We start from the raw sequence: 25,015 nt of genomic DNA, 5'->3' as shown, positions 1-25,015 counted from the left end.
ATTCTTAAAATAAAGTGGTGAACCTAACTGACCGAGGACAGGGAAGTTTTATTCTGATTAAATGTCAGGAATTGTGAAAAACTAAGTTTAAATGTATTTGGCTGAGATGTATGTAAACTTCCGACTTCAACTGTATGTTGAAGAGGGTTGGGCTCAAGCTGCAACCCTGTCTCACCCCACGGCCCCTTGGAAATTAATGTGTGTTTTTTTGCCCATTTTAACCACACTTGTTGTTTGTGTACATGGATTTTGTAATGGTGTATGTTTTTCCCCCAACACTGCTTTCCATCAATTTGTATAGCAGACCCTTATGCCAAATTGAGTCAATAGCTTTTTTTTACTCCACACAGCATGCGAGGACTTTGCCTTTGTTTTGGTTTGTTTGTTTGTCAATTGGGGTGTATAAGATGAATATGTGGTCTGTCATATGGTAATTTGGTAAAAAGCCAATTTAACATTTGCTCAGTATATTCTTTTCACTGAGTAAATGTACGAGTCTGCTGTTAATGATAATCAGTGGTGTAAAGTACTTAAGTAAAAACACTTTAAGGTAATTGTAAAGTATTATTTTTGACAACTTTTACTTTTACTTCACTACATTCCTGAAGAAAATAATGTATTTTTTACTCCATTCATTTTCCCTGACACCCAAAAGTACTTGTTACATTTTCAATGCTTAGCAGGACAAGAAAATGGTCCAATTCACGCACTTACCAAGAGACCATCCCTGGTCATCCCTACTACCTGATCTGGCAGATTCACTAAATACAAATGCTTCGTTTATAAATTATGTCTGAGTGTTGGAGTGTGCCTCTGGCTATCCGTAAATTGAAAAAACAAGAAAATCGTTACGTTTGGTTTGCTTAATATAAGGAATTTGAAAGGATTTATACTTTTACTTTTTGATTCTTAAGTACATTTTATCAATTACATTTAAATCAAATCAAATCAAAGTTTATTTGTCACGTGCGCCGAATACAACACGTGTAGACCTTACAGTGAAATGCTTACTTAACCAATGGTGCGGGAAAAAAAGGTATGTGTGTGTGTGTGTGTGTGTGTGTGTGTGTGTGTGTGTGTGTGTGTGTGTGTGTGTGTGTGTGTGTGTGTGTGTGTGTGTGTGTGTGTGTGTGTGTGTGTAGGTAAGTAAAGAAATAAAACAACAGTACTTAAGTATATTTAAAACCAAATACTTTTAGACTTTTACTCAAGTAGTATTTTACTGGGTATCTTTACTTTAAGTATGACAATTGGGTACTTTTTCCACCACTGATGATTATGCAGAGAATTTTCCCAAGGTTGTTGTTGACGCATATCCCACAGGAGTTATTGGGGTCAAATTGAACTCCAATTTTGTGGATTGGGTTGATCAGTCCTTGGTTCCAAATATAGTGGAAGATGCCAGAGCTCAGGATAACCATTTGAATTTGTGGTCTGTATATGATATCATTTCATTTAGGATGCCATCAACACCGCAGGCCTTTTTGGGTGGGAGGGTTTGTATTTTGTCCTGTAGTTCATTCAATGCAATTGGAGAATCTGTTGGGTTTTGGTAGTCTTTAATAGTTGATTCTAAGATTTGTATTTGATCATGTATATGTTTTTTTCTGTTTGTTCTTTGTTATAGAGTGGTTTATCTATACATCTCTGTTTTGGATAGATAACTCTTCATGTTGTTGTTTGTTTAGTGTGTTCCAATTTTCCCAGGACGTGCTGTTCCTTCTTTTTCCATAGTGTATTTCTGTATTGTCTCTCTGTATGTATGTGTGTGTATTTGTATATTTATGTATTTATGTCTTCACAGGCTCAACTTCTTCCATGATGTCCCTGATTTCCAGGTGCTGGCGTGTGGAGGGGACGGGACAGTGGGATGGATCTTAGACTGTATTGGTGTGTCTTAATCTATTGGATTAAACTCATTCATTATACATGAACACAGTATAATATTTCCACCTTCATAGCTGTGAGAGAGAGAGCGAGAGTGTGTGTGTGTGTGTGTGTGTGTGTGTGTGTGTGTGTGTGTGTGTGTGTGTGTGTGTGTGTGTGTGTGTGTGTGTGTGTGTGTGTGTGTGTGTGTGTGTGTGTGTGTGTGTGTGTGTGTGTGTGTGTGTGTGTGTGTGTGTGTGTGTGTGTGTGTGTGTGTGTGTGTGTGTGTGTGTGTGTGTGCCTAATAAACATAGAACACAATACTATACTGTACAGTACTCTGGCTACACCTTAATGTTCTTTCTCCGAAATCCATCAGAATTGTAATTATTATCTTATCATTATCTGTCCATCTGCAGACAAGGCCAACTTTGCAAAAGATCCCCCTGTGGCTATCCTCCCTCTGGGCACAGGGAACGACCTGGCAAGATGTCTACGCTGGGGCGGAGGTGAGAAGCTGTGTGTGTGTGTGTATGTGTGAGTGTGTATATAGATCGCAGTGTGAGTATTCTTTTACTCACTGAAAGCTCCCATCAGCAATATTTTCCTCAATATTTTCACAATGCACCTGTTGTGTTCTTGTGGTTCTAAACCAGTGGAGGCTGGTGGGAGGAGCTATAGGAGGACAGGCTCATTGTAATGGCTGGAATGATAGAAATGGGTGGTATCAAACACTTCACACATATTGAAACCATATTGAATCCATATTGAAATCACATGAATTCCATTCCAGCCATTACAATGAGGCTCTCCTCCTATATATCCTTCCACCAGCCTCCAGTGTTCTAAACACATCCTCATAAAGCTAATTTGAAAGTGTTCTATGATGCAAAGCAGAGTTCTTATATAATCCCTGCTTGCCATTGACTGGGCCTGTTTTTGGGCCAATGATTGACAGACTGCTTGACCTGGCCCTGGCTTGTGTAGAGTAGAGACCAGCCGAGCACTTTAGCCAGGCAGCGGGCTTATGATCTGATGTTTGGAAACTAAATGGACAGTTAGTTCCCAGGGTCTTTTTGACCAAGCACCAGTTGAATAAATTATCTTCTCCCAAAAATATTTTTAAAAGCAACTGGATTCTTTCTATGAAGACTTTTAAGTGTTATGACCATATTTACAGATTGTACAGTACTAGATACAAAAGCTGGGACTGTGAGGGAAGTACTGTGTCACAGTCGTCTGTTTGTAGAAACATACTGCACATGCGTTTTAATTCCTGGCATAGTAAACCAATCATCTAAATTGGGTTTAGTGACACAATCTATTGATCTCCTGTTAACTGGCAGATGTTATATGACAGATGTTTTAGGCCTGTTTTGTAACTACATCAGTCAGGACTGGGCTGTATGTAAGCATATGTGTGCATCACATATAGCGGAATATGCTTGTATGCAAACATGAAAGAGCATGTTATTGTGCCATAAGTAGTCGGTGAGCTTTTTGTTAAATCTTCAGGGTATAAAGTAGGCTAATTGGCTTCTTACATTACATCATCATTGCTTTCTCCCTCTGTGATTTAGGAAATGTACATGAGGGAGGAAAAGTGTGAGCTCAGACTGTTGGAGAGCACATGGGGGGAAATGCGTGTCATCACACATGGGCCTCGGCTCTCAGTGTCAACGTCCCTTGATGCAGACCTGGGTTCACATTGTTTTTGAAAAATCGAGCAAAGTTCCATTATTTGAAAGATGTCAGATATTACGTGAACCCAGGTATGGAGCACAGGAGGGGGAACAAGTGTCATCACACACGAACCCTGGTTCTCAGGATGGGTCGCCATGTGAGTGTTAAAGTCCCCTGGTGCTCTGAGTGATGGGTCCTCATTAGACGCTCACGCCTCCATGACAGCCACTGGTGTAACCCTAACACCCCGGTCCACCTCTCAGCAGTACTGATCACAGTCATCATTAGAGTAATTGTGGTTCAGACCCACTTGGTCTCCAACACAGAGGATCCGCTCACCGGAGCCCCGCAGGGTTCGGGAGTTCTATCCCATGACACAGTACAATGATGACTCTATTGTGATTGCCTCTACTGTCTACCGCTACACTCTAAAAAATGCTGGGTTGTTTGGTTGACCCAACTGCTGGGTTGTTTGGTTGACTCAACTGCTGGGTTGTTTGGTTGACTCAACTGCTGGGTTGTTTGGTTGACCCAACTGCTGGGTTGTTTGGTTGACCCAACTGCTGGGTTGTTTGGTTGGCCCAACTGCTGGGTTGTTTGGTTGACTCAACTGCTGGGTTGTTTGGTTGACTCAACTGCTGGGTTGTTTGGTTGACTCAACTGCTGGGTTGTTTGGTTGACCCAACTGCTGGGTTGTTTGGTTGGCCCAACTGCTGGGTTGTTTGGTTGGTCCAACTGCTGGGTTGTTTGGTTGACTCAACTGCTGGGTTGTTTGGTTGACTCAACTGCTGGGTTGTTTGGTTGACTCAACTGCTGGGTTGTTTGGTTGACTCAACTGCTGGGTTGTTTGGTTGACCCAACTGCTGGGTTGTTTGGTTGGCCCAACTGCTGGGTTGTTTGGTTGGTCCAACTGCTGGGTTGTTTGGTTGACTCAACTGCTGGGTTGTTTGGTTGACTCAACTGCTGGGTTGTTTGGTTGACCCAACTGCTGGGTTGTTTGGTTGACTCAACTGCTGGGTAGTTTGGTTGACTCAACTGCTGGGTTGTTTGGTTGACCCAACTGCTGGGTTGTTTGGTTGGCCCAACTGCTGGGTTGTTTGGTTGGTCCAACTGCTGGGTTGTTTGGTTGACTCAACTGCTGGGTTGTTTGGTTGACTCAACTGCTGGGTTGTTTGGTTGACCCAACTGCTGGGTTGTTTGGTTGACTCAACTGCTGGGTTGTTTGGTTGACCCAACTGCTGGGTTGTTTGGTTGACCCAACTGCTGGGTTGTTTGGTTGACTCAACTGCTGGGTTGTTTGGTTGGCCCAACTGCTGGGTTATTTGGTTGGCCCAACTGCTGGGTTGTTTGGTTGACTCAACTGCTGGGTTGTTTGGTTGGTCCAACTGCTGGGTTGTTTGGTTGACTCAACTGCTGGGTTGTTTGGTTGGTCCAACTGCTGGGTTGTTTGGTTGACTCAACTGCTGGGTTGTTTGGTTGACTCAACTGCTGGGTTGTTTGGTTGACTCAACTGCTGGTTTGTTTGGTTGACTCAACTGCTGGGTTGTTTGGTTGACTCAACTGCTGGGTTGTTTGGTTGACTCAACTGCTGGGTTGTTTGGTTGACTCAACTGCTGGGTTGTTTGGTTGGCTCAACTGCTGGGTTGTTTGGGTGACTCAACTGCTGGGTTGTTTGGGTGACTCAACTGCTGGGTTGCAGGCATTGGGTCACTTGGTTAGTTGATGCTGGGTTGTTGAGATGTGATCCAGCAGGTCAGATCAGAAGACTGGAGGCAAGGTTTAGTAAGGGAGTGACTTTCAGCCACCTATTAAAGTGTATGTCATTCAAGTTCATCTGTTCTGTTGTATAGTTATCACATGTTAAGGTTGAACATTGACATTTTTGTAGCTTCAATCAGGCTTACAGAAATGTATAAAATCCCTAAAAGCTTATGCAAATCCCGTTGTTGGGAAAGATACCACCTCATTATAATATGTAATAAGTAATCTTAATACTCTAGAAGAATTTGTAAAATGCAAAAAACTCTCACAGGTTGTCAATAAGATCTATCTGAAAGCCACACCCATAATAAGCCACGCCTCCTGAAATAACTTTATATTACTGCACATTAAGAAAGACCCAGCTGCATGTCAACCCAGCATGACAGTAAAAAATAACCAAATAATATTTAAATTAAACCATGTTAGGGTAATCCCAACAGCCCAGCATGTTGGGTTATTCACGTAACTGACTTGGTCAAAATAACCCAGCATGTGTTGTCCAATATTTACCCAGTGATGGGTTACCAAAGAACCCAAATTGGGTGGTTTTTAACACAACATTTTTTTGAGTCTCTCAGAGAGGCCTGGAGGTTAGGAGTTCTATCCCATGGCAGTGTACTTACTTACTAACTCCTCTTCATCCCCACTGGGACATAAGGCCACAATGACTCTATGTGTACACCCATACTGTCTGCCATTAGGCTGTTTAGTCAGTGTGAGGGTTTCAGATGTACTCCCTTCTCACCACTCAATCTTAGTTTTCTCTTTGCTTGCTTCTAGGAATCCAAGGCCTCTGACCTCACGTCAAATGGAATACAGAAAGCACTATGCAATTTGATGAATACTAGATCTTATTGAATTAATAAAACTTGTTCTGAGAGCCTGGATCTGACAGTGTGGGTGACCTTAGTGCGTGATGGCTGTATCTCCCTGTGTCATGTCTCATCCGTCTCTCTGTCCTGTCCTGTAGGTTATGAGGGAGGCAGCCTGCTGAAGTTCCTGCGGGACATAGAACACAGCACAGATATGATGCTGGACCGATGGAACATCGACATTATCCCTGTAGACAAGGAGGAGAAGGGAGACCCAGTCCCCAACAGCATCGTCAACAACTATTTCTCCATCGGAGTGGTGAGAGAACAGACTACACACACACACACACACACACACACACACACACACACACACACACACACACACACACACACACACACACACACACACACACACACACACACACACACACACACACACACACACACTCACCTACTCACACTCTGTTTATCAGATTCACCAGGAAATGTTTGTTGACATGCTGAACCAATCACATGCAGAACCCATCACATGCAGAACCAATCACATGCAGAACCAATTTTCAACTTCAAATTTGTATCCTTAAAAACACTCACACACACAATCCTACCTGCCTTTCCATATTCAGATCAAAACAGAAGCAGGACATAGGCCCAGTACTATGCTACAGTATGGGATTGCCTATCCCAGCAGGAGTTAAACCATTTGCAGAATCACTGGTGGTTTCTAAGCCTCTCAAGCAGGTTAATTACTGTTTCCCCTTTTAAAGGGAAGGAACCAGCATTGACATTGTCCCTGTTGCTTAGCAACCCTTTATCTCTCTACTAGTTTGTTGAAACAAACTACCATGGGCTCGCCACAAACGTATTACACTAGAGGGAACAGAGGAACGAGGTCAAATGAATTCTGTCTCAGTTCTTGTCTTGTTATCTCTCTGTCAATCCCTGACACTTCAGATGGATGTTTCCTATATCTGTTATTAAAGCTACGGTTGCTTAACAATAAGGTGCCTGCAGCACCTCATTTGAAGGAAACAATCCCTTTTATGGTCTTTCCTGTCTTTATTTTCTTCAAGCCCACCAGGCATCATTGCACGGATGCCTAAAAATACACACCAGGAGTAGACAGTGGGACTAAGCCGAAGTGTGATTGGTACATAATATGTCTGGACCAATCACAGGTAGGATGAGGAGCAGGGAGGAAGGGGCTAACTTGGCAAGGTTACCATGGACTGCTGTGATGTTATGCAACCCGGCATCCCACTGGTCCCACGCCTGCCACATATTCATCAGGTTTCTGCCAAGCACAAGGACTCTACCCTCTTGTTACTGCTGCATTATGGGTACACCCTAGCAAGCTGGTCCCAGATCTGTTTGTACTGTATAGACAACTCCTATGTGCTAATACAGATAGTACAGCACCAACAGATCAGAAATCAGGCTAGGAACTCTTTCAAAAGCAGCTTACTGATTTCACTACTTGATCTCATAATGGTCAGCATATTGCTGACTGAATGGAAAGACAACATGCTCTAAATACAATGTGGATTATATCAGCAAATGGTCAAGCCTCTGACCTTTCTATCTAGACAATGGATGTTTCTCCACCATGTGATGCCTGTGCCAGAATGGCCAGGGGGTGGCCAGGGGACCCCCTCTATGTGATTCAGATGTGGGCTGGTGGGTGGTAGTGCCAGTGCCAGAATGGTCCATACTTTGGTTGCAGCCACTGTCTAGTATCTACCCCGGCTGTATACCATGTCTAAAGAAGGGCTGGCTATGTTTTAAACTGTTATTGATTATAGAATTGTTATTTACAGTCCATTTACTGTCCACTAAAATATATATAAATTCTGTGTTTCTCAGAGGACCTTTTAAACTCAAATTCTAATCCCTTTGAAGGATTCTGTGTATATGTAATCCACTTAGACCAATGCTATTCCCATATTGTAGATGACACTATGATCCAATACGGCATGGCCCTTCCCCAGGGCAACAGATCGCATCGCAGTGACTCCAGCAGCCAGGGACAGATGGCTGCGTATCTGGGCACCAATGACACCTGAGCAAACGAGCGCTAGCACTGTGACTCAGTCACGCCATATCATGTTATAATCATTGGCGGCCCAGAATCGGGTTCAATATCCATACCCATATTGGGGCAGCGCTTCCTGCCATCACACTCACAGACCTTCCCTTCCCAAGGCTGGTGATTGGGTTGCCATGGCGTTGGCGCTCTCAAGGCCAATTTTCGAATCTCAACTGTCATCTGTTTCTTGCACAGTAAGTTCATTGTAGATGACATGGTAGTCGTAGTGACTGGGAGAACGCTCTAGGCTGGAGATAAAGATGCTTTGTGGTATTGCTATTTTGTTGTCAGATTACTTTGTACTGCTTTTGGGCATCAGTGCTTTGCATTAAGTACACACTTAAGCTTGATCATATTAAATAACAAATTAAATCTAATAATCATACAACCTACATCCTAAAAAGAGTCGAACATAAATCCATATTGAGAAGAGCTTCATATAAAATCTTGATCATAAAGTATTTTGATCTATCAAATTCCTGTTTAACAACTCTGGTCATTGTCAACTAAGTTTGATCTGGATACAATGACGCTGACTGAAGATTGTCTAGAGGAAAACAAGCCTTTAACGAGAAGGCTTCACTATACAGAGACTGCATTAACATTAACCCTCAGTCAGCACTATAAACACACAGATCAGATTGGAGAGGAGTCTCATCACAGGAGGTTGCTGAGGGGAGGATGGCTCATAATAATGGCTGGAACGGAGCGAATGGAATTGCATCAAACACATGGAAACCGTGTGATGTTTTTGATGCCATTCCACTAATTACGCTCCAGTCATTGCCACGACCCTTCTTCCCCAATTAAGGAGCCACCAACCTACATGTACTTGTGGCAGGCACCTTGGGTTTCAATCCAATCCCTGAGCCCACTTCAATCCCACATCCCCAGAGAAAATGTCAAAACTTCCTTCCCTACCTTGCCTTGCCCCCTTCACCCCCCTGTGATTCAAACAATTCAGCCCCACTTCAGTCACACATCCCCATAGAAATCTCCAAGGCTTCCCTCCCTGCCTTGCCTTTACAGTGGGCATTATAGGCACTCCATACACTCCTAACGTGCATTACATTATCCCTGAGCCCTGAGTGATCCCATTCCCAACCATCACTCTGGAAAGAATCTGTGTGAAGAATTAGCGAGAGGGAAATCACACTATGTCAGCAGCCATAAAGAAGTGTCCTCACCCCTTCCTCACACTTTCCTCACCCCAGCCCCTCAGTCTGAGGAAGCCGATCACTTCAGGGTGTGAGAGAATGATGAAACCTGACTATCTTTCCTGCCATCAACAAGCCATCTGCTCTCCAAGCGTGGCTCTCTAGCTAGCTATGCGAAGAAGAGAGGGCCTGGGAGTGCCTGGCTCTGGCCCCGTCATGTAATGCTCTCTGGCCTTCTGGCTGGTTATGCGTTAGTTACAGCTACTTACCCACCGTGTTACTCTATGGACTGTGGGTTCGATCCACAGTGACCTGACCTGTGTGTCAACAGCAGGGTGTGGAGTGCTTGCTCAGAGGACGGCCAGGTCAGGCCTCTAGGGAGGGTAGAGGAAGTGAAGGTTAGGGGGGGGGGGGGGGTGAAGGGGGGAGAAAGAGAGGAATGAAGAGAGTAGTGCTGGCAACACCCTGAAGGTCAGAGGAAGTATCAGTGACGGGAAAATAGCGGCTGCCAGGTCAGACCGGGTTACCTCGGTAATGAATGACCGTGCTGAGTGACACCTGGCCAGATAAGTGGGAAACAGCCACCTCCCCTCAACCTATCTGTCTGTGAACCCACATAGAAACCATACACACTACTCTACATGCACAGATACACACTACTATACATACACAGATACACACTACTAGCTACAGTTGAAGTTGGAAGTTTACATACACCTTAGCCAAATACATTTAAACTCAGTTTTTCAATTCCTGACATTTAATCCTAATACAGATTCCCTGTCTTTGGTCAGTTAGGATCACCACTTTATTTTTAGAATGTGAAATGTCAGAATAAAAGTAGAGAGAATGATTTATTTCAGTTTGTATTTCTTTCATCACATTCCCAGTGGGTCAGAAGTTTACATACACTCAATTTGTTTTTGGTAGCATTGTCTTTAAATTGTTTAACTTGGGTCAAACGTTTCAGGTAGCCTTCCACAAGCTTCCCACAATAAGTTGGGTGAATTTTGGCCCATTCCTCCTGACAGAGTTGGTGTAACTGAGTCAGGTTTGTAGGCCTCCTTGCTCGCACACACTTTTTCAGTTCCGCCCAAACATTTTCTATGGGATTGAGGTCAGGGCTTTGTGTTGGCCACTCCAATACCTTGACTTTGTTTTGCTTAAGCCATTTTGCCACAACTTTGGAAGTATGCTTGGGGTCATTGTCCATTTGGAAGACCCATTTGCGACCAAGTTTCAACTTCCTGACGGATATCTTGAGATGTCGCGTTAATATATCCACATTTTTTCCTCATGATGCCATCTATTTGTGAAGTGCACCAGTGACTTCTGCAGCAAAGCAACCCTGAAACATGATGCTGCCACCCCCGTGCTTCACGGTTGGGATGGTGTTCTTCGGCTTGCAAGCATCCCCCTTTTTCCTCTAAACATAATGATGGTCATTATGGCCAAACAGTTCTATTTTTTTTTCATCAGACCAGAGGACATTTTTCCAAAAAGTATGATCTTTGTCCCCATGTGCAGTTGCAAACCGTAGTCTGGTTATTTTATGGCGATTTTGGAGCAGTGGCTTCTTCCTTGCTGAGCGGCCATTCAGGTTATGTCGATATAGGACTCCTTTTATTGTGGATATAGATAATTTTGTACCCGTTTCCTCCAGCATCTTCAAAAGGTCCTTTGCTTTCTTTCTGGGATTGATTTGCACTTTTTGCACCAAAGTACATTCATCTCTAGGAGACAGAACGCATCTCTTTCCTGAGCGGTATGACGGCTGCGTGGTCCCATGGTTTTTATACTTGCGTATTATTGTTTGTACAGATGAACATGGTACCTTCAGGCGTTTGGAAATTGCTCCCAAGGATGAACCATAATTTTTTTTCTGAGGTCTTGGCTGATTTCAAGGTAGGCCTTGAAATACATCCACAGGTACACCTCCAATTTACTCAAATTATGTCAATTAGCCTATCAGAAGCTTCTAAAGTCATGACATAATTTTCTGGAATTTTACAAGCTGTTTAAAGGCACAGTCAACTTAGTGTATGTAAACTTCTGACCCACTGGAATTGTGATACAGTGAATTATAAGTGAAATAATTTGTCTGTAAACAATCGTTGGAAAAATTACTTGTGTCACGCACAAAGTAGATGTACTAACCCACTTGCCAAAACTAAAGTTTGTTAAAACTTCTTCTCGACAACATTCCGCTGAAAAGGCAGAGAAATTAAAAAATATTTTTTAGAAATATGTAACTTTCATACATTCACAAGTGCAATACACCAAATTAAAGCTTAACTTCTTGTTAATCTACCCATCGTATCCGATTTCAAAAAAGCTTTACAGCGAAAGCACACCATATGATTATGTTAGGTCAGAGCCTAGTCACAAAAACACATACAGCCATTTTCCAGCCAAAGAGAGGTGTCACAAAAAGCAGAAATAGAGATAAAATTAATCACTTACCTTTGATGATCTTCATCAGATGGCACTCATAGGACTTCATGTTACACAATACATTTATGTTTTGTTCGATAAAGTTCATATTTATATCCAAAAATCTCAGTTTACATTGGCGCGTTATGGTCAGTAATGTTGTGCCTCGAAAACATCCAGGGAATTTTCAGAGAGCCACATCAATTTCCAGAAATACACATCATAAACTTTAATAAAAGATACAACTGTTATGCACAGAATTAAAGATATACTTCTCCTTAATGCAACCGCTGTGTCAGATTTCAAAACATCTTTAAAGAAAAAGCACACCATGCAATAATCTGAGTACAGCGCTCAGACACAAAAGCAAGCCATACAGGTACCCACCATGTTGTGGAGTCAACAGAAGTCAGAAATAGCATTAGAAATATTCACTTACCTTTGATGATCTTCATCAGAATGCACTCCCAGGAATCCCAGTTCCACAATAAATGTTTGTTTTGTTCGATAAAGTCCATCATTTATGTCCAAATACCTCCTTTTTGTTAGCGCGTTCAGTTCACAATCCAAACTCACGAGGCGCAGGCAAGTCCAGGTGAAAGTTCAGACGAAAAGTCCAAAAAGTTATATAACAGTTCGTAGAAACATTTCAAACGATGTATAGAATCAATCTTTAGGATGTTTTTAACATAAATCTTCAATAATGTTTTAACTGGAGAATACCTTTGTCTTTAGAAATGCAATGGAACGCAGGTCGCTCTCACGGCCATTCTGCCAGACACCTGGTTGAAACAGCTCTCATTTCCCCCTCCTTCACAGTAGAAGCCTCAAACAAGGTATCAAAGACTGTTGACATCTAGTGGAAGCCTTATGAAGTGCAATATGACCCCATAGAGACTGTATATTAGAAAGGCAATGAGTTGAAATACTACAAACCTCAGATTTCCCACTTCCTGGTTGGATTTTTCTCAGGTTTTTGTCTGCCATATGAGTTTTGTTATACTTACAGACATCATTCAAACAGTTTTAAAAACTTCAGAGTGTTTTCTATCCCAATCCAATCTACTAATAATATGCATATATTAGCTTCTGGGCCTGAGTAGCAGGAAGTTTACTCTGGGCACGCTTTTCATCCGAATGTGAAAATGCTGCCCCCTATCCCAACCCCCTATCCCAAGACATTTGTGGAGTGGTTGAAAAATGAGTTTTAATAACTCAAACCTAAGTGTATGTAAACTTCAGACTTCAACTGTATATATAAACAGATACACACTACTAGCCATATATACACAGATGCACACTACTAGCTATATATATACAGACACACTACTAGCTATATATACACAGATACACACTACTATACATACACAGATACACAAATGCACACTACTAGCTATATATACACAAATACACACTACTATACATACACAGACACACTACTAGCTATATATACACAGATACACAAATGCACACTACTAGCTATATATACACATGTACACACTACTAGCTATATAGACAAGATTCACACTACTATACATACACATTTACACATATACACACAACTAGCTATATATACACAGATACACACTACTATACATACGCAGATACACAGATACACACCACTATACACATACAGATACACACTACTAGCTATATATACACAGATACACAAATACACACTACTAGCTATATATACACAGATACACAAATACACACTACTAGCTATATATATACAGATACATAGATACACAGATACACACTACTAGCTATATATACACAGATACATAGATACACAGATACACACTACTAGCTATATATACACAGATACACAGATACACACTACTAGCTATATATACACAGATACACATATACACACTACTGGCTATATATACACAGATACACACTACTATACATATACAGATACACATCATATACGGTAAAAAACAGAGAAAACGTTTTAACACTAATTCAAATGAATCTAGATACTCTCACACAACCTCACACAACCTCACACAATCTCACACAATTTCACAGAACTTCACACATCCTCACACAACCTCACATAACTTCCCACAACCTCACACAGATATACAAAGACAAGACACTGTATATAACCCCTAATGATACAATTGAACTGGAGGGAAGCAGCATGCATTGCTTCCATAAAAGCCCACACTCCCATATTCACAGGAACAGGTCCCCAGCGAGTCGGGTTAACACCTGCTACCAACAGCTATGATGACAAGGGCACAGATGGACTCCACAGCGGCACAGCGGCTCGCTATGATAGGCTCGCTATGACCCTGTATGGACATGCAGATCAAGAGCTCCAGTTCAATTTGACTGTCTTCATATCTCTTATTGAAAAGCTGTTTCAATGGTGATTCTCCAATGAGTTTATACCAGGCTTGATCTTAATTTGTGTCCAGGGGTTGAGAGGGGGAGAGACAGGGGTGAAGGTTGAGAGGGGAGAGTGAAAAGGGGAGATAGGGGTGAGCGTTGAGATGGGGGAGTGAGAGGGAGAAAATAGGGGGGTTTAAAGGGGAGAATGAAAGAGGGAGATGGGGAGAAGTTTGAGAGGGGGGAGTGAGAGGGGAAATAGGGGGAGGTTTGAGAGGGGGGAGATATTGATTAGGGTTGAGAGGGGGGGATGAAAGGGGGAGATAGGGATTAAGGTTGAGGGGGGGAGTGAGAGAGAGGGGGAGATAGGGATTAGGGTTGAGAGGGGGGAGTGAGAGAGAGGGGGAGATAGGGATTAGGGTTGAGAGGGGGGAGTGAGAGGGGGAGATGGGGATTATGGGTGAGAGGGGGAGATAGGGATTAGGGTTGAGAGGGGGGAGAGAGAGGAAGAGATAGGGATTGGGGTTGAGAGGGGGAGATAGGGATTAGGGTTGAGAGGGGCGATATGGATTAGGGTTGAGGGGGGGGGTGAGAGAGAGGGGGAGATAGGGATTAGGGTTGAGAGGGGGGAGTGAGAGGGGGAGATAGGGATTAGGGTTGAGGGGGGGAGTGAGAGAGTGAGAGAGAGGGGGAGATAGGGATTAGGGTTGAGAGGGGGGAGTGAGAGGGGGAGATAGGGATTATGGTTGAGGGGGGAGTGAGAGAGGGGGAGATAGGGATTAGGGTTGAGGGGGGGAGTGAGAGAGAGGGGGAGATAGGGATTAGGGTTGAGAGGGGGGAGTGAGAGGGGGAGATAGGGATTATGGTTGAGAGGGGGAGTGAGGGGAAAATAGGGATTAGGGTTGAGAGGGGGGAGTGAGGGGGAGATATGGATTAGGGTTGAGAGGGGAAGTGAGAGAGAGATAGGGATTAGGGTTGAGAGGGGAAGTGAGAGGGAGATAGGGATTAGGGTTGAGAGGGGAAGTGAGAGGGAGATAGGGATTAGGGTAGAGAGGGGGAGTGAGAGGGGGAGATAGGGATTAGGGTTGAGAGGGGGAAGTGAGAGGGGTAGATAGGGATTAGAGTTGAGAGGGGGAAGTGAGAGGGAGATAGGGATTAGGGTTGAGAGGGGGAGTGAGGGGGAGATAGGGATTAGGGTTGAGGGGGGGAGTGAGAGAGAGGGGGAGATAGGGATTAGGGTTGAGAGGGGGAAGTGAGAGGGGGAGATAGGGATTAGGGTTGAGAGGGGGAAGTGAGAGGGGGAGATAGGGATTCGGGTTGAGGGGGGAGATAGTGGTGAGGGTTAAGAGGGGGAAGATAGGGGTGAGGGTTGAGAGGAGGGAGATAGGGGTGAGGGTTGAGAGGGGGGAAATAGGGGGGAGAGGGGGGAGATGGGGGTGAGGATTGAGAGGGGGGAGATAGGGGTGACACCCACTTTTCCTCTGAATCTCCCTCAGAGGTTGCCGATGACATCCCCAGAGCACACGTTCATTTTCCCGAAAGGGCACTACCCAAAATGGGTTGAAAACCCTTCTTTTCTAGTGAGTGATTTGTTTGTTTGTCCACTCCTCCCCCTTCACACCCTAGATACAGAACAGGCAGTCCTTCAATGTATCAAATGTCATGATTTCTTTCCACCGCTCTCCCTCCCTTTTTTAAACATGGCACAAGGCCTAGAGGTTAACAACAAACCAACTCCCCCCATCCCCCCATCTTCTAATCACTATGCCTAGTATTTGGTGTATGGTTTATGGTGTTCATCCAGACTGCCAATAGCACCTGTTTCCCCAGGTTCCTGTTTAAATGGATTCCATGTTCATTGCCACTGAGCCATGCCAAGCGGGCAGCTGCAGAGATATTTTGGGACACAATAGTTGCTGATGTCGTGGGACATACGCTAGGTTTGATGGAGGGAGGGCCCTGGAGAGGTTTAATGGATGGCCCCGGAGATGTTAGAGGCTCCAGAGGATAGTGGGAGGAGGGTGAAGCGGTGAGGGTGATGCGACGTGCCATACTTTCCGGTCTTTTCCAGTGTCCTCTCCTCCCTCGTCTTTTCTCTGGCGCTTTCTTTCTCTCTCTCCAGGGCTCTCTTTCTCTGTCTCTCTACCTCTCTCTTCTCCCACTCGTGTCTCTCTATCTTTACACTGTCTTTGCTTTAATCCTTCTTTGTGTTAGCAGAACGTGTTCTAGCTTCAATTTGTGCAATGTCACCAGGACAACATCAGTGACTAGTGACAGGGACTTTTTTCCCCGTTGTTGAGAATAAGTTTGACCCGATGACCTTTCCAAAGGTTCTTTGTCCATATATTTCTAGGAGCAGATCAAAATGACCAAAATAACTGCCATCTTCATTGCAGTCTTGTTACCATTCTCATAACCACCATCACCACAACTGGTAGGAAGCCAGTTGTCTCTCTCTCTTTTGGACATGACGTTCATTGCTCATTTAACAATTTCCTCCATACCCTGTCCTCTCTCCACCTGCCCATTACCGGAAAGCCTGTCCTGTTTTCTTCTGATAAAATCACTTATTTATCTATTGTAATGCTTTCAATTCTAGACAGTCATCATGTCTCACTCTGTGCCATGTCCATAGCACAAGTCTAATTTGAGTGAGCTCATCCTGGCCTCAGGTCATTGCAGAGCTGAGGCGGGCTCTGGAGAACACACACCCAAACCCTATCTTCATAAGTGGGGTATTCGTAGTGTTGGAGCCATTTGACTGATTATGTCGACCCCTGCCCCCAGAGGTCCTCCAGGGCTGGGGTCAAACACACAACACAGGGGTGGGCAGGAGGATAGGTTTGACGTTGGCGCCGATGGAGAAGGGTTCCAACCCAGCTTTCCTATATAGTGACTTTTATTTTTAAGCTCATAAGCAAGCATTTCACAGTAAAGTCTGCACATCTTCTACATTTACACACACCGTACATAGATTTTTCAATTTCTATTTTCTTTTGTGTTATTGACTGTACGTTTGTTTATGTGTAACTCTGTGTTGTTGTTTTTGTCGAACTGCTTTGCTTTATCTTGGCCAGGTCGCAGTTGTAAATAAGAACTTGTTCTCAACTGGCCACCTGGTTAAATAAAGTTGAAATAAAATAAATAAATAAATTGTATTCGGCGCATGTGACAAATAACATTTTGATTTGAGGTGGTGACATTATGAGCCTGTTATCAGACCTTGTGCAGTCCCAGGATCACACAGACCCAGGATCACACAGACTCAGGATCACATAGACCCAGGATCACATAGACCCAGGATCACACAGACCCAGGATCACACAGACCCAGGATCACACAGACCCAGGATCACACAGACCCAGGATCACACAGACCCAGGATCACACAGACCCAGGATCACACAGACCCAGGATCACACAGACCCAGGATCACATAGACCCAGGATCACATAGACCCAGGATCACATAGACCCAGGATCACATAGACCCAGGATCACACAGACCCAGGATCACACAGACCCAGGATCACATAGATCCAGGATCACATAGACCCTGGATCACACAGACCCAGGATCACACAGACCCTGGATCACACAGACCCAGGATCACATAGACCCAGGATCACATAGACCCAGGATCACATAGACCCAGGATCACACAGACCCAGGATCACACAGACCCAGAATCACATAGGCCCAGGATCACACAAACCCAGGATCACACAGACCCAGAATCACATAGACCCAGGATCACATAGACCCTGGATCACAGGCACAAAAGTGGAAGGTAATGCCCCAGTAAAAGCCTAATACAGCTCTATGTCTCCCCCTATAGGACGCCTCCATTGCTCACCGCTTCCATTTGATGAGAGAGAAGCACCCAGAGAAATTCAACAGCAGGTGAGAGATTGATACAGACTTTGTTCCACTTAAGCTAATGTGTACTGGTATCCCTATGTTGTCTCAAACTGCTTATGTGGACACAGTGAATGGTCATTATTACTCATTAGCTGCTCCCAACTGCATCAATTACCACCACAACTAGATACAGTCCCTCTCTGTGCTCTGAAAAATACTAGAGCATATTCGGCCTCAGTGGTCGGAAATCAATAATAAATGGTCAATACAAATCCTGCCTGCTTAGTGACAGCCAATAGATTGGCGTTGTCTGGCTTCTGTCTGTGATGTTAATGGTAACTAACTGATATGAGGAATTTGAGGATTCCTAAGAAGGGATCCATGCGACTAAAGTCCAGTGTCTATTCTAACTGGCCGGCCCTGAAGTCATGTGATAACTACCATTTATTGTTCTGCTACGGGCCATATTCTATGCCTTCTGATGCAATGGTTGTGACATTTTGTACACGGGTCAAACATTTATGGAAGGGGTTATACACACCAATTTGTACACATGCATGTTTAATAATGTAAGAATGTCCATTTGAATTCATTGCCAGTCAGTCCTTGTGTGAGAGTAGGAGATTCTTTGATACAAAAGCTCATATTAGAAGCAGCAGGAGTCCATGTAACTCTTTATACCAGTCAAATGAATGAAATTAATCTTTAAGAACTTTGGATCCATTTCTTGCCTTCAACTTTCCTTGCATATAGACTTTTTATTACATCACATTTAAACCAATTGAATAGAAGGGTTACTGTCGACAGACAGACAGACAGACAGACAGACAGACAGACAGACAGACAGACAGACAGACAGATAGTATGACTAAATGCAGCGAGAGAATGAATAAAAAGCTCTTAATGAAATATCATGTAAGGGTTTGTCTCTGCCTGACTGTCTGAAGGTGAATCTGTCATCAATGCTTAAGGCAAGAGGAACCAAAGTGTAAAGAACAAATCATAGTTCTCAACTCAATCATGTCTCATTGTGCCTCATTATGTCTCAACTCAATCATGTCTCATTGTGCCTCATTATGTCTCAACTCAATCATGTCTCATTGTGCCTCAATATGTCTCAACTCATTCATGTCTCAATGTGTCTCATTATGTCACAATCAATGTTCCCTTTAAGCTGCTTTACTCAAGGCCAGTGGCGTGTTGTTAGTCAAAACTGAAAATGTAAGGGGCCTAAACAGCTGACCTGGGGAATTCCTGATTCTACCTGGATTATGTTGGAGAGGCTTCCGTTAAAAAACACCCTTTGTGTTCTGATAGATATGTAACTCTTTCTCCACAATATATCAGGGGGTGTAAAGCCATGACACATATGTTTTTCAGCAGAAGACTATGATAGAATAATGTCTGTCGCTGGCCAATCGGATGGCTCAGATGACCGTGTTTGCAGTAACGTAGCAGGCATAAAAGAAAGCTACAGCAAAGTTGATACTGTGAGATTTCAAAACGTTTAAAACCATGACTAGAGAGAGACTGTCAACGAATACAGCAAAGAGCTGCTGTTTTTATGAGTCATGTTTAAGTTGTTACTCAGCACTGTCAACACTTTGTATTCAAAACTTTTATAAGCCATAAAATGTGCGTTCTTCCTATTTCAACTCAGCGCTACAACAAGCAGTGCAGCAGTAATGCAGCAGTAGGAAACTGCATCTATAGGCTGGCGTTGTTGTTATTATTAGCGGCTTGGGTCTTTTTATAATATTAAGGAATATTTAACTTTCTCTGTTCATAAGAGTAACAACATGAGGTTGTGCATGAGACAGAAATAATGATGTGCAACGCAAGTTTCGCCAACAGCTGGAAGACAGTGTCCCTTTTTGGTCAGTGTCAGTGGAGGAAAGGGAGAGTGGAGGGATGTTGAGGCGGACCCTCAATCTGCTGCTCTCTCACTCCGCTGAGTCTGACCATCAGATGCAGGCACCATCAGCCCAGTAAAGTAAAAATAAAAAGCTAATTATTGAAATGTATCCTCACTCAGCTGTGCTTCGCAAATAATACAACAATGGATCTATTATCAGTGGGCTCATATAGCCTACCTCAAATTTTGAAATATAAATGTAATTCATGTCCCAATCAACAATCAATTTAACTAGGCAAGTCAGTTAAGAACAAATTTGTATTTACAATGACGGCCTACCCAGGCCAAACCCTAACCATGCTGGGCCAATTGAGCACCGCCCTATGGGACTCAGAAACACAGCCAGTTGTGATACAGCCTGGATTTGAACCAGGGTGTCTGTAGTGACGCCTCTAGCACTGAGATATACAGTGACCACTGCACCACTCTGGAGCCAATTTATTGGCAGAACAATTCAAGCAAAGACAATATGCAATAATAATGTATTGGTCCTATAGCTTACTGCAAAAACGTCATTGCTACAGTACTATTTTTAATTGGTTAATGTTGCATAGGCTTACATTTTTCAAGTCATGTTAAAAACAAATCTGAGCGGTAGATGTCGGCTTGCATTTTGACTCAAAGTGATCTTGACTCAGACAAGGTCGGTGACCACTGTTTTAGATTTTTCCCTGTTAACACTATCAACATTTCCCTTTACTGTGGCAATTGTGCTCGAATCAATGCAACATTATCCACTTTCAATGCAACATACCGAAAACAAAGTGAACTAAGCAAGAGATTTTGTTGTAGGCAGAACGTATCGGAGTAGAATTCTATTGCATTGACATGCACTACTCAGCCCATACTTTACATAGACAGGTGCGGCATAAACAATCAGAGCTGCAGTAGGCCTACATGCAAATAGATCATTGCCATGTATGGATCAATGCCATTTACTTTGACCTGGACTGTGTTTACAGCATGAGTAGTTGTGAGTAGATGCACTTGTTTTGAGATCAAAGTGGCAGCTGCCAGGTGTGCACATTTTGTTCATATCCTTTGCTAGTTAGTGAGTTATCAGCCCAGTTATAGATAATTTGCAGTCAGCAATAGGGGAGAGATTGCTTCCTACAAGAGCATAAAACTTGTTCATTTCTAAACATCTCTAAAAAGAGGTACTTTTTTTGTCTTAAAGGGGCAGTGTTGTATTTTGAGACAGCCTTGACTAAGCTAAGTAGCAAATAGACAGACGGTAGCATAATTTGTCTGATTCTCTGTAATAATGGTATGGAATAATAATGCATTTTATTTTGTAAAGTGGTTTCTTGCATCAAACAACACAACATTTTCAATCACCTCCTTGTCTGAAGGACAAGTGGATAAACAGGTTAATGTCAAGCCCTGCATGTTTTTTTCAAAAGTCTCATGGAATGTAGGCCTACATTGAAACACCACACATTAACTGCTACTGTAGGCTGAATGATAGAACAGCTATTTCCATGTAAAAATGTTATGGGATGCATTTTCTCCATTGTTTTTAATGGTAGGCCACTCTGGTACTGTACTGCTACATTAGGATGAAATATCCACAATAGCCTACATGGCCAATGTTAACTGTAACTTAAAACAGGTACAGCCTCAGTGTTCACAGTAAACACATGCTGAAAGTTGCACAGAATTCTCACAACGTTCAAGTTTGCTCTCAGCAAGACCTGAAATTTGCTCAGTGCCAAAAATAATTAGAGGGAACATTGGTCTCAATTCAGTCATGTCTCATTCTGACTTCAAATTGCAGAAATTGAGGGAAAGAGGAACATCATTTGGGAGGTTGACGAGCTTAATGGGCAGCAAACAGTGATGTCATGTCATGATGTATGTACTAAATACTGTGTGGGGAAAATGTAAAAAAAAAAAAAAAAAAGAAATCCCCCAGCTCCCTCACACACACACACACACACACACACACACACACACACACACACACACACACACACACACACACACACACACACACACACACACACACACACACACACACACACACACACACACACCCTCCCAGTGGTCTTTTACGGTGCATCGTAACTCCTTTGATGTTAATCTCTTTCATTTCCAGACTTTGCTTGACTTTATCCCCCCCTGATGCCTGCTCTGCTCACTGATGTTTTCCATTGAGATGCACAGTAAAAAGCACACATAACATAGCCCAAAGCAGTATGGGCTTTTGATAGTGCAGTAGGAAGAGTGTTGCCTGTCTGTCTGTCCTCTTTGATTGCAGTCGCCCTTGAGGCCTGTGTGTGTGTGTGTGTGTTTGTGCGTGTGCGCGTGCATGTGTGCGTGTGAGTCCGTGCGTCAGGGGCTATAGGAAGGGACAACAGAGGCCATATGGGAGGTTGAAATGGAGCAGCATGCATGAATATTTAATAAATAATATTAATCTAACACTGAGACAGTGGTGATTTCCTGCCATAGTCTAATGCTGGCTAACATATTGAGACCAAGAGTTTGAGATTAGCAGGACACATTCTAATCTTTGTCGAAGTTCAATTCTATTTTAGAAATCAAGTAAAGGCTATTTCTGCATCAGGATTTTGCTCTGATTATTGGCACAATTTCAGGCACTGGGTTGACTGAAACATTATAGAGAGAGTGAGAGCCTGCTGCTGAATGGCTAGTTATCACAATTGTTATTTTGTCACATAAGATAGACACTGTTTTGGCTTTAAAAATGACACCATATTCCTGATTTAGTGCACTACTTTTGACCATAGCCCTATGGGCCCTGCCCAGCAAACAGGGTGCCATTTGGGACACAAACACATTACAAAAGTATCCAAAAAAGATCAACGCTGTGATGCTGTTGACTCTGTCACTGATTGTCTGACTGGCTGGCTGTCTGACTGGCTGGCTGGTTGTCTGACTGGCTTGCTGGTTGTCTGACTGGCTTGCTGGTTGTCTGACTGGCTGGCTGGTTGTCTGACTGGCTGGCTGGCTGGCTGGCTGGCTGGCTGGTTGTCTGACTGGCTGGCTGGCTGGCTGGCTGGTTGTCTGACTGGCTGGCTGGCTGGTTGTCTGACTGGCTGGCTGGCTGGCTGGCTGGTTGGTTGTCTGACTGGCTGGCTGGCTGGCGGGTTGTCTGCCTGGCTGGCTGGCTGGTTGGTTGTCTGACTGGCTGGCTGGTTGTCTGACTGGCTGGCTGTATGATTGGCTGGCTGGTTGTCTGACTGGCTGGCTAGTTTTCTGACTGGCTGGCTGGTTGTCTGACTGGCTGGCTGGCTGGCTAGCTGGCTGGCTGGTTGTCTGTGCCATTAGGCTAGCATCCCAGACAGAGACAATAATGTAGCACTTAACTGGTTATGGACGTTTACATCAAGGCTGCAACTATTCAATTTGACATCAATTTCAGTGTCAAAGCAATGCTCTGTAAACAACCCTTTGGTTTTTAATACTTCATATAACGTAATCGTTACCTTATTAAATATTGATTGGTACAGGACAGTTTCTCTCGATCTACAGTTCATCAGAGACTAGGCACTTTGGTCTCAATGAGTGATCTTTGACATGGCTAAATTCAGAGTGAGTGGCATAAGGGGTCCCTCTTCCCTGAGTGTTTTGTTCTCTCTGTCACACACACATTTCCACACACTGCCCCCCTCCCCCTTGTGGGACTTTTTGGGAGGCGAGGAACGTGTGAGATTTGACACTTCAGTCAGTGGAGCAGCCATCAGCAGGCATGATTCCCAGTAGTACCAGTATTACCAGTATTTATTTATTTAACTAGGAAAGTCAGTTAAGAACTAATTCTTATTTACAATGACGGCCTACCCCGGCCAAACCCGGACGATGCTGGGCCAGTTGTGCACCGCCCTATGGGACTCCCGATCACGGCCGGATGTGATACAGCCTAGATTCAAACCAGGTATTACCAGTAGCACCGGTAGCACAAGCAGTACCAGTTTTACCGGTAGTACCAGCAGTACCAGTATTACCAGTAGCACAAGCAGTACCAGTATTACCAGCATTACCAGTTTTACCAGTGTGCATGTGTGTGTGTGTGTGTGCATGTGTGCGTGTGTGCATGTGTGCATGTGTGCGTGTGGAGAGAGGAAGTTGTAGATTAGGAAGTGTTAGATTGCCCTGTAAGAAACAAGAAAGAATCTCTAGATGTTTTTGTTGGTTTGATTACAATGACAATGCAGTGTCTTGGTTAAAGCCCAATGGTTTCTCAGAGGTATCAACGCAGATAAGAGGAGAGGCAGGTAGGCCAGCTAGGTTGCATTTAACCAGGAGTGTAATGAAAGACCGAGTCTCACTTTTGACATTATTTTATCCAGGCTGTATCACATCCGGCAATGATTGGGAGTCCCATAGGGTGGCGCACAATTGGCCCAGCTTCGTCCGGGTTTGGCCGGGGTAGGCCGTCATTGTAAATAGGAATTTGTTCTTAACTGACTTGCCTAGTTAAATAAAGGTTACATATGGTCACTCTTTCAATTCAGTCACCACTGAAAGAGGAGGGGGGAGAGGGGCTTTGACAGGAGATGTGAGAGACAGCCCCCCATGTGTGAGAATGGAACTCTCCTTGCCAGAATGGGCTAATGGGGCTCCTCCTTCTCTAGGGGATGGGATCTTAACTCCTTTGATCATCCTTCATTTGTAAAACCGTACTTCCCCCATCTCCTCTCTTGGCATCTCCAATCATTGGACTGCTAGTGAAGTCGAGTTTTCTTACCAATGGAAATGTTATATACTGTATAGTTCAAATGTAGTAGACTAGATGGTTAGTGGACCATTCCAAGAGCATTTAACGTCTGAGCGGAGAGCACTGACCCCGATCTGGATCTGTGCTGCAGTTCAAGCTGCTGTCAATATGAATTATTCTCAAGCTAATCGGGGCTTTGCTTCGTTATTTTCACATTGATTAATCAAGTTCAATCAATGTAATCTGCCTGGCTGTGTGAGATGAGCAGAAAGGGAGTCTGTCTGCCTCTCATGGTAGTGCTCCTGCTCTCTGTGGACACTGTATGTGTGTGTTTACAGTATGTGTGTGTCTACTGTATGTGTGTGTGTTTACTGTATGTGTGTGTGTTTACAGTATGTGTGCGTGTCTACTGTATG

General features: G+C 43.6%; 1 protein-coding gene across 6 annotated transcripts in view; it reads left to right on the top strand.

Annotated features, from left to right (window-relative positions):
* The window catches only part of LOC129816610 (diacylglycerol kinase beta-like), a 158,547-nt gene that overhangs the window by 94,066 nt on the left and 39,466 nt on the right, over positions 1 to 25,015 (top strand). For all 6 annotated transcript variants that reach the window (XR_008753582.1, XM_055871305.1, XM_055871306.1 and 3 more), the window contains 4 exons: positions 1,805 to 1,890; positions 2,286 to 2,375; positions 6,281 to 6,441; positions 17,978 to 18,042. Coding sequence is in view for 5 of the 6 variants with exons in the window: in XM_055871305.1 (XP_055727280.1) it covers positions 1,805 to 1,890; positions 2,286 to 2,375; positions 6,281 to 6,441; positions 17,978 to 18,042 (402 nt within the window). In the remaining variant the exon portion in view is untranslated. The remainder of the gene's footprint in view (positions 1 to 1,804; positions 1,891 to 2,285; positions 2,376 to 6,280; positions 6,442 to 17,977; positions 18,043 to 25,015) is intronic.

Source organism: Salvelinus fontinalis, chromosome 19, assembly GCF_029448725.1.
Source record: "Salvelinus fontinalis isolate EN_2023a chromosome 19, ASM2944872v1, whole genome shotgun sequence".
Taxonomy (NCBI): domain Eukaryota; kingdom Metazoa; phylum Chordata; class Actinopteri; order Salmoniformes; family Salmonidae; genus Salvelinus; species Salvelinus fontinalis.
The sequence above is the reverse complement of the archived record's forward strand: the minus strand, read 5'-3'. Positions and strand labels throughout refer to the sequence as shown.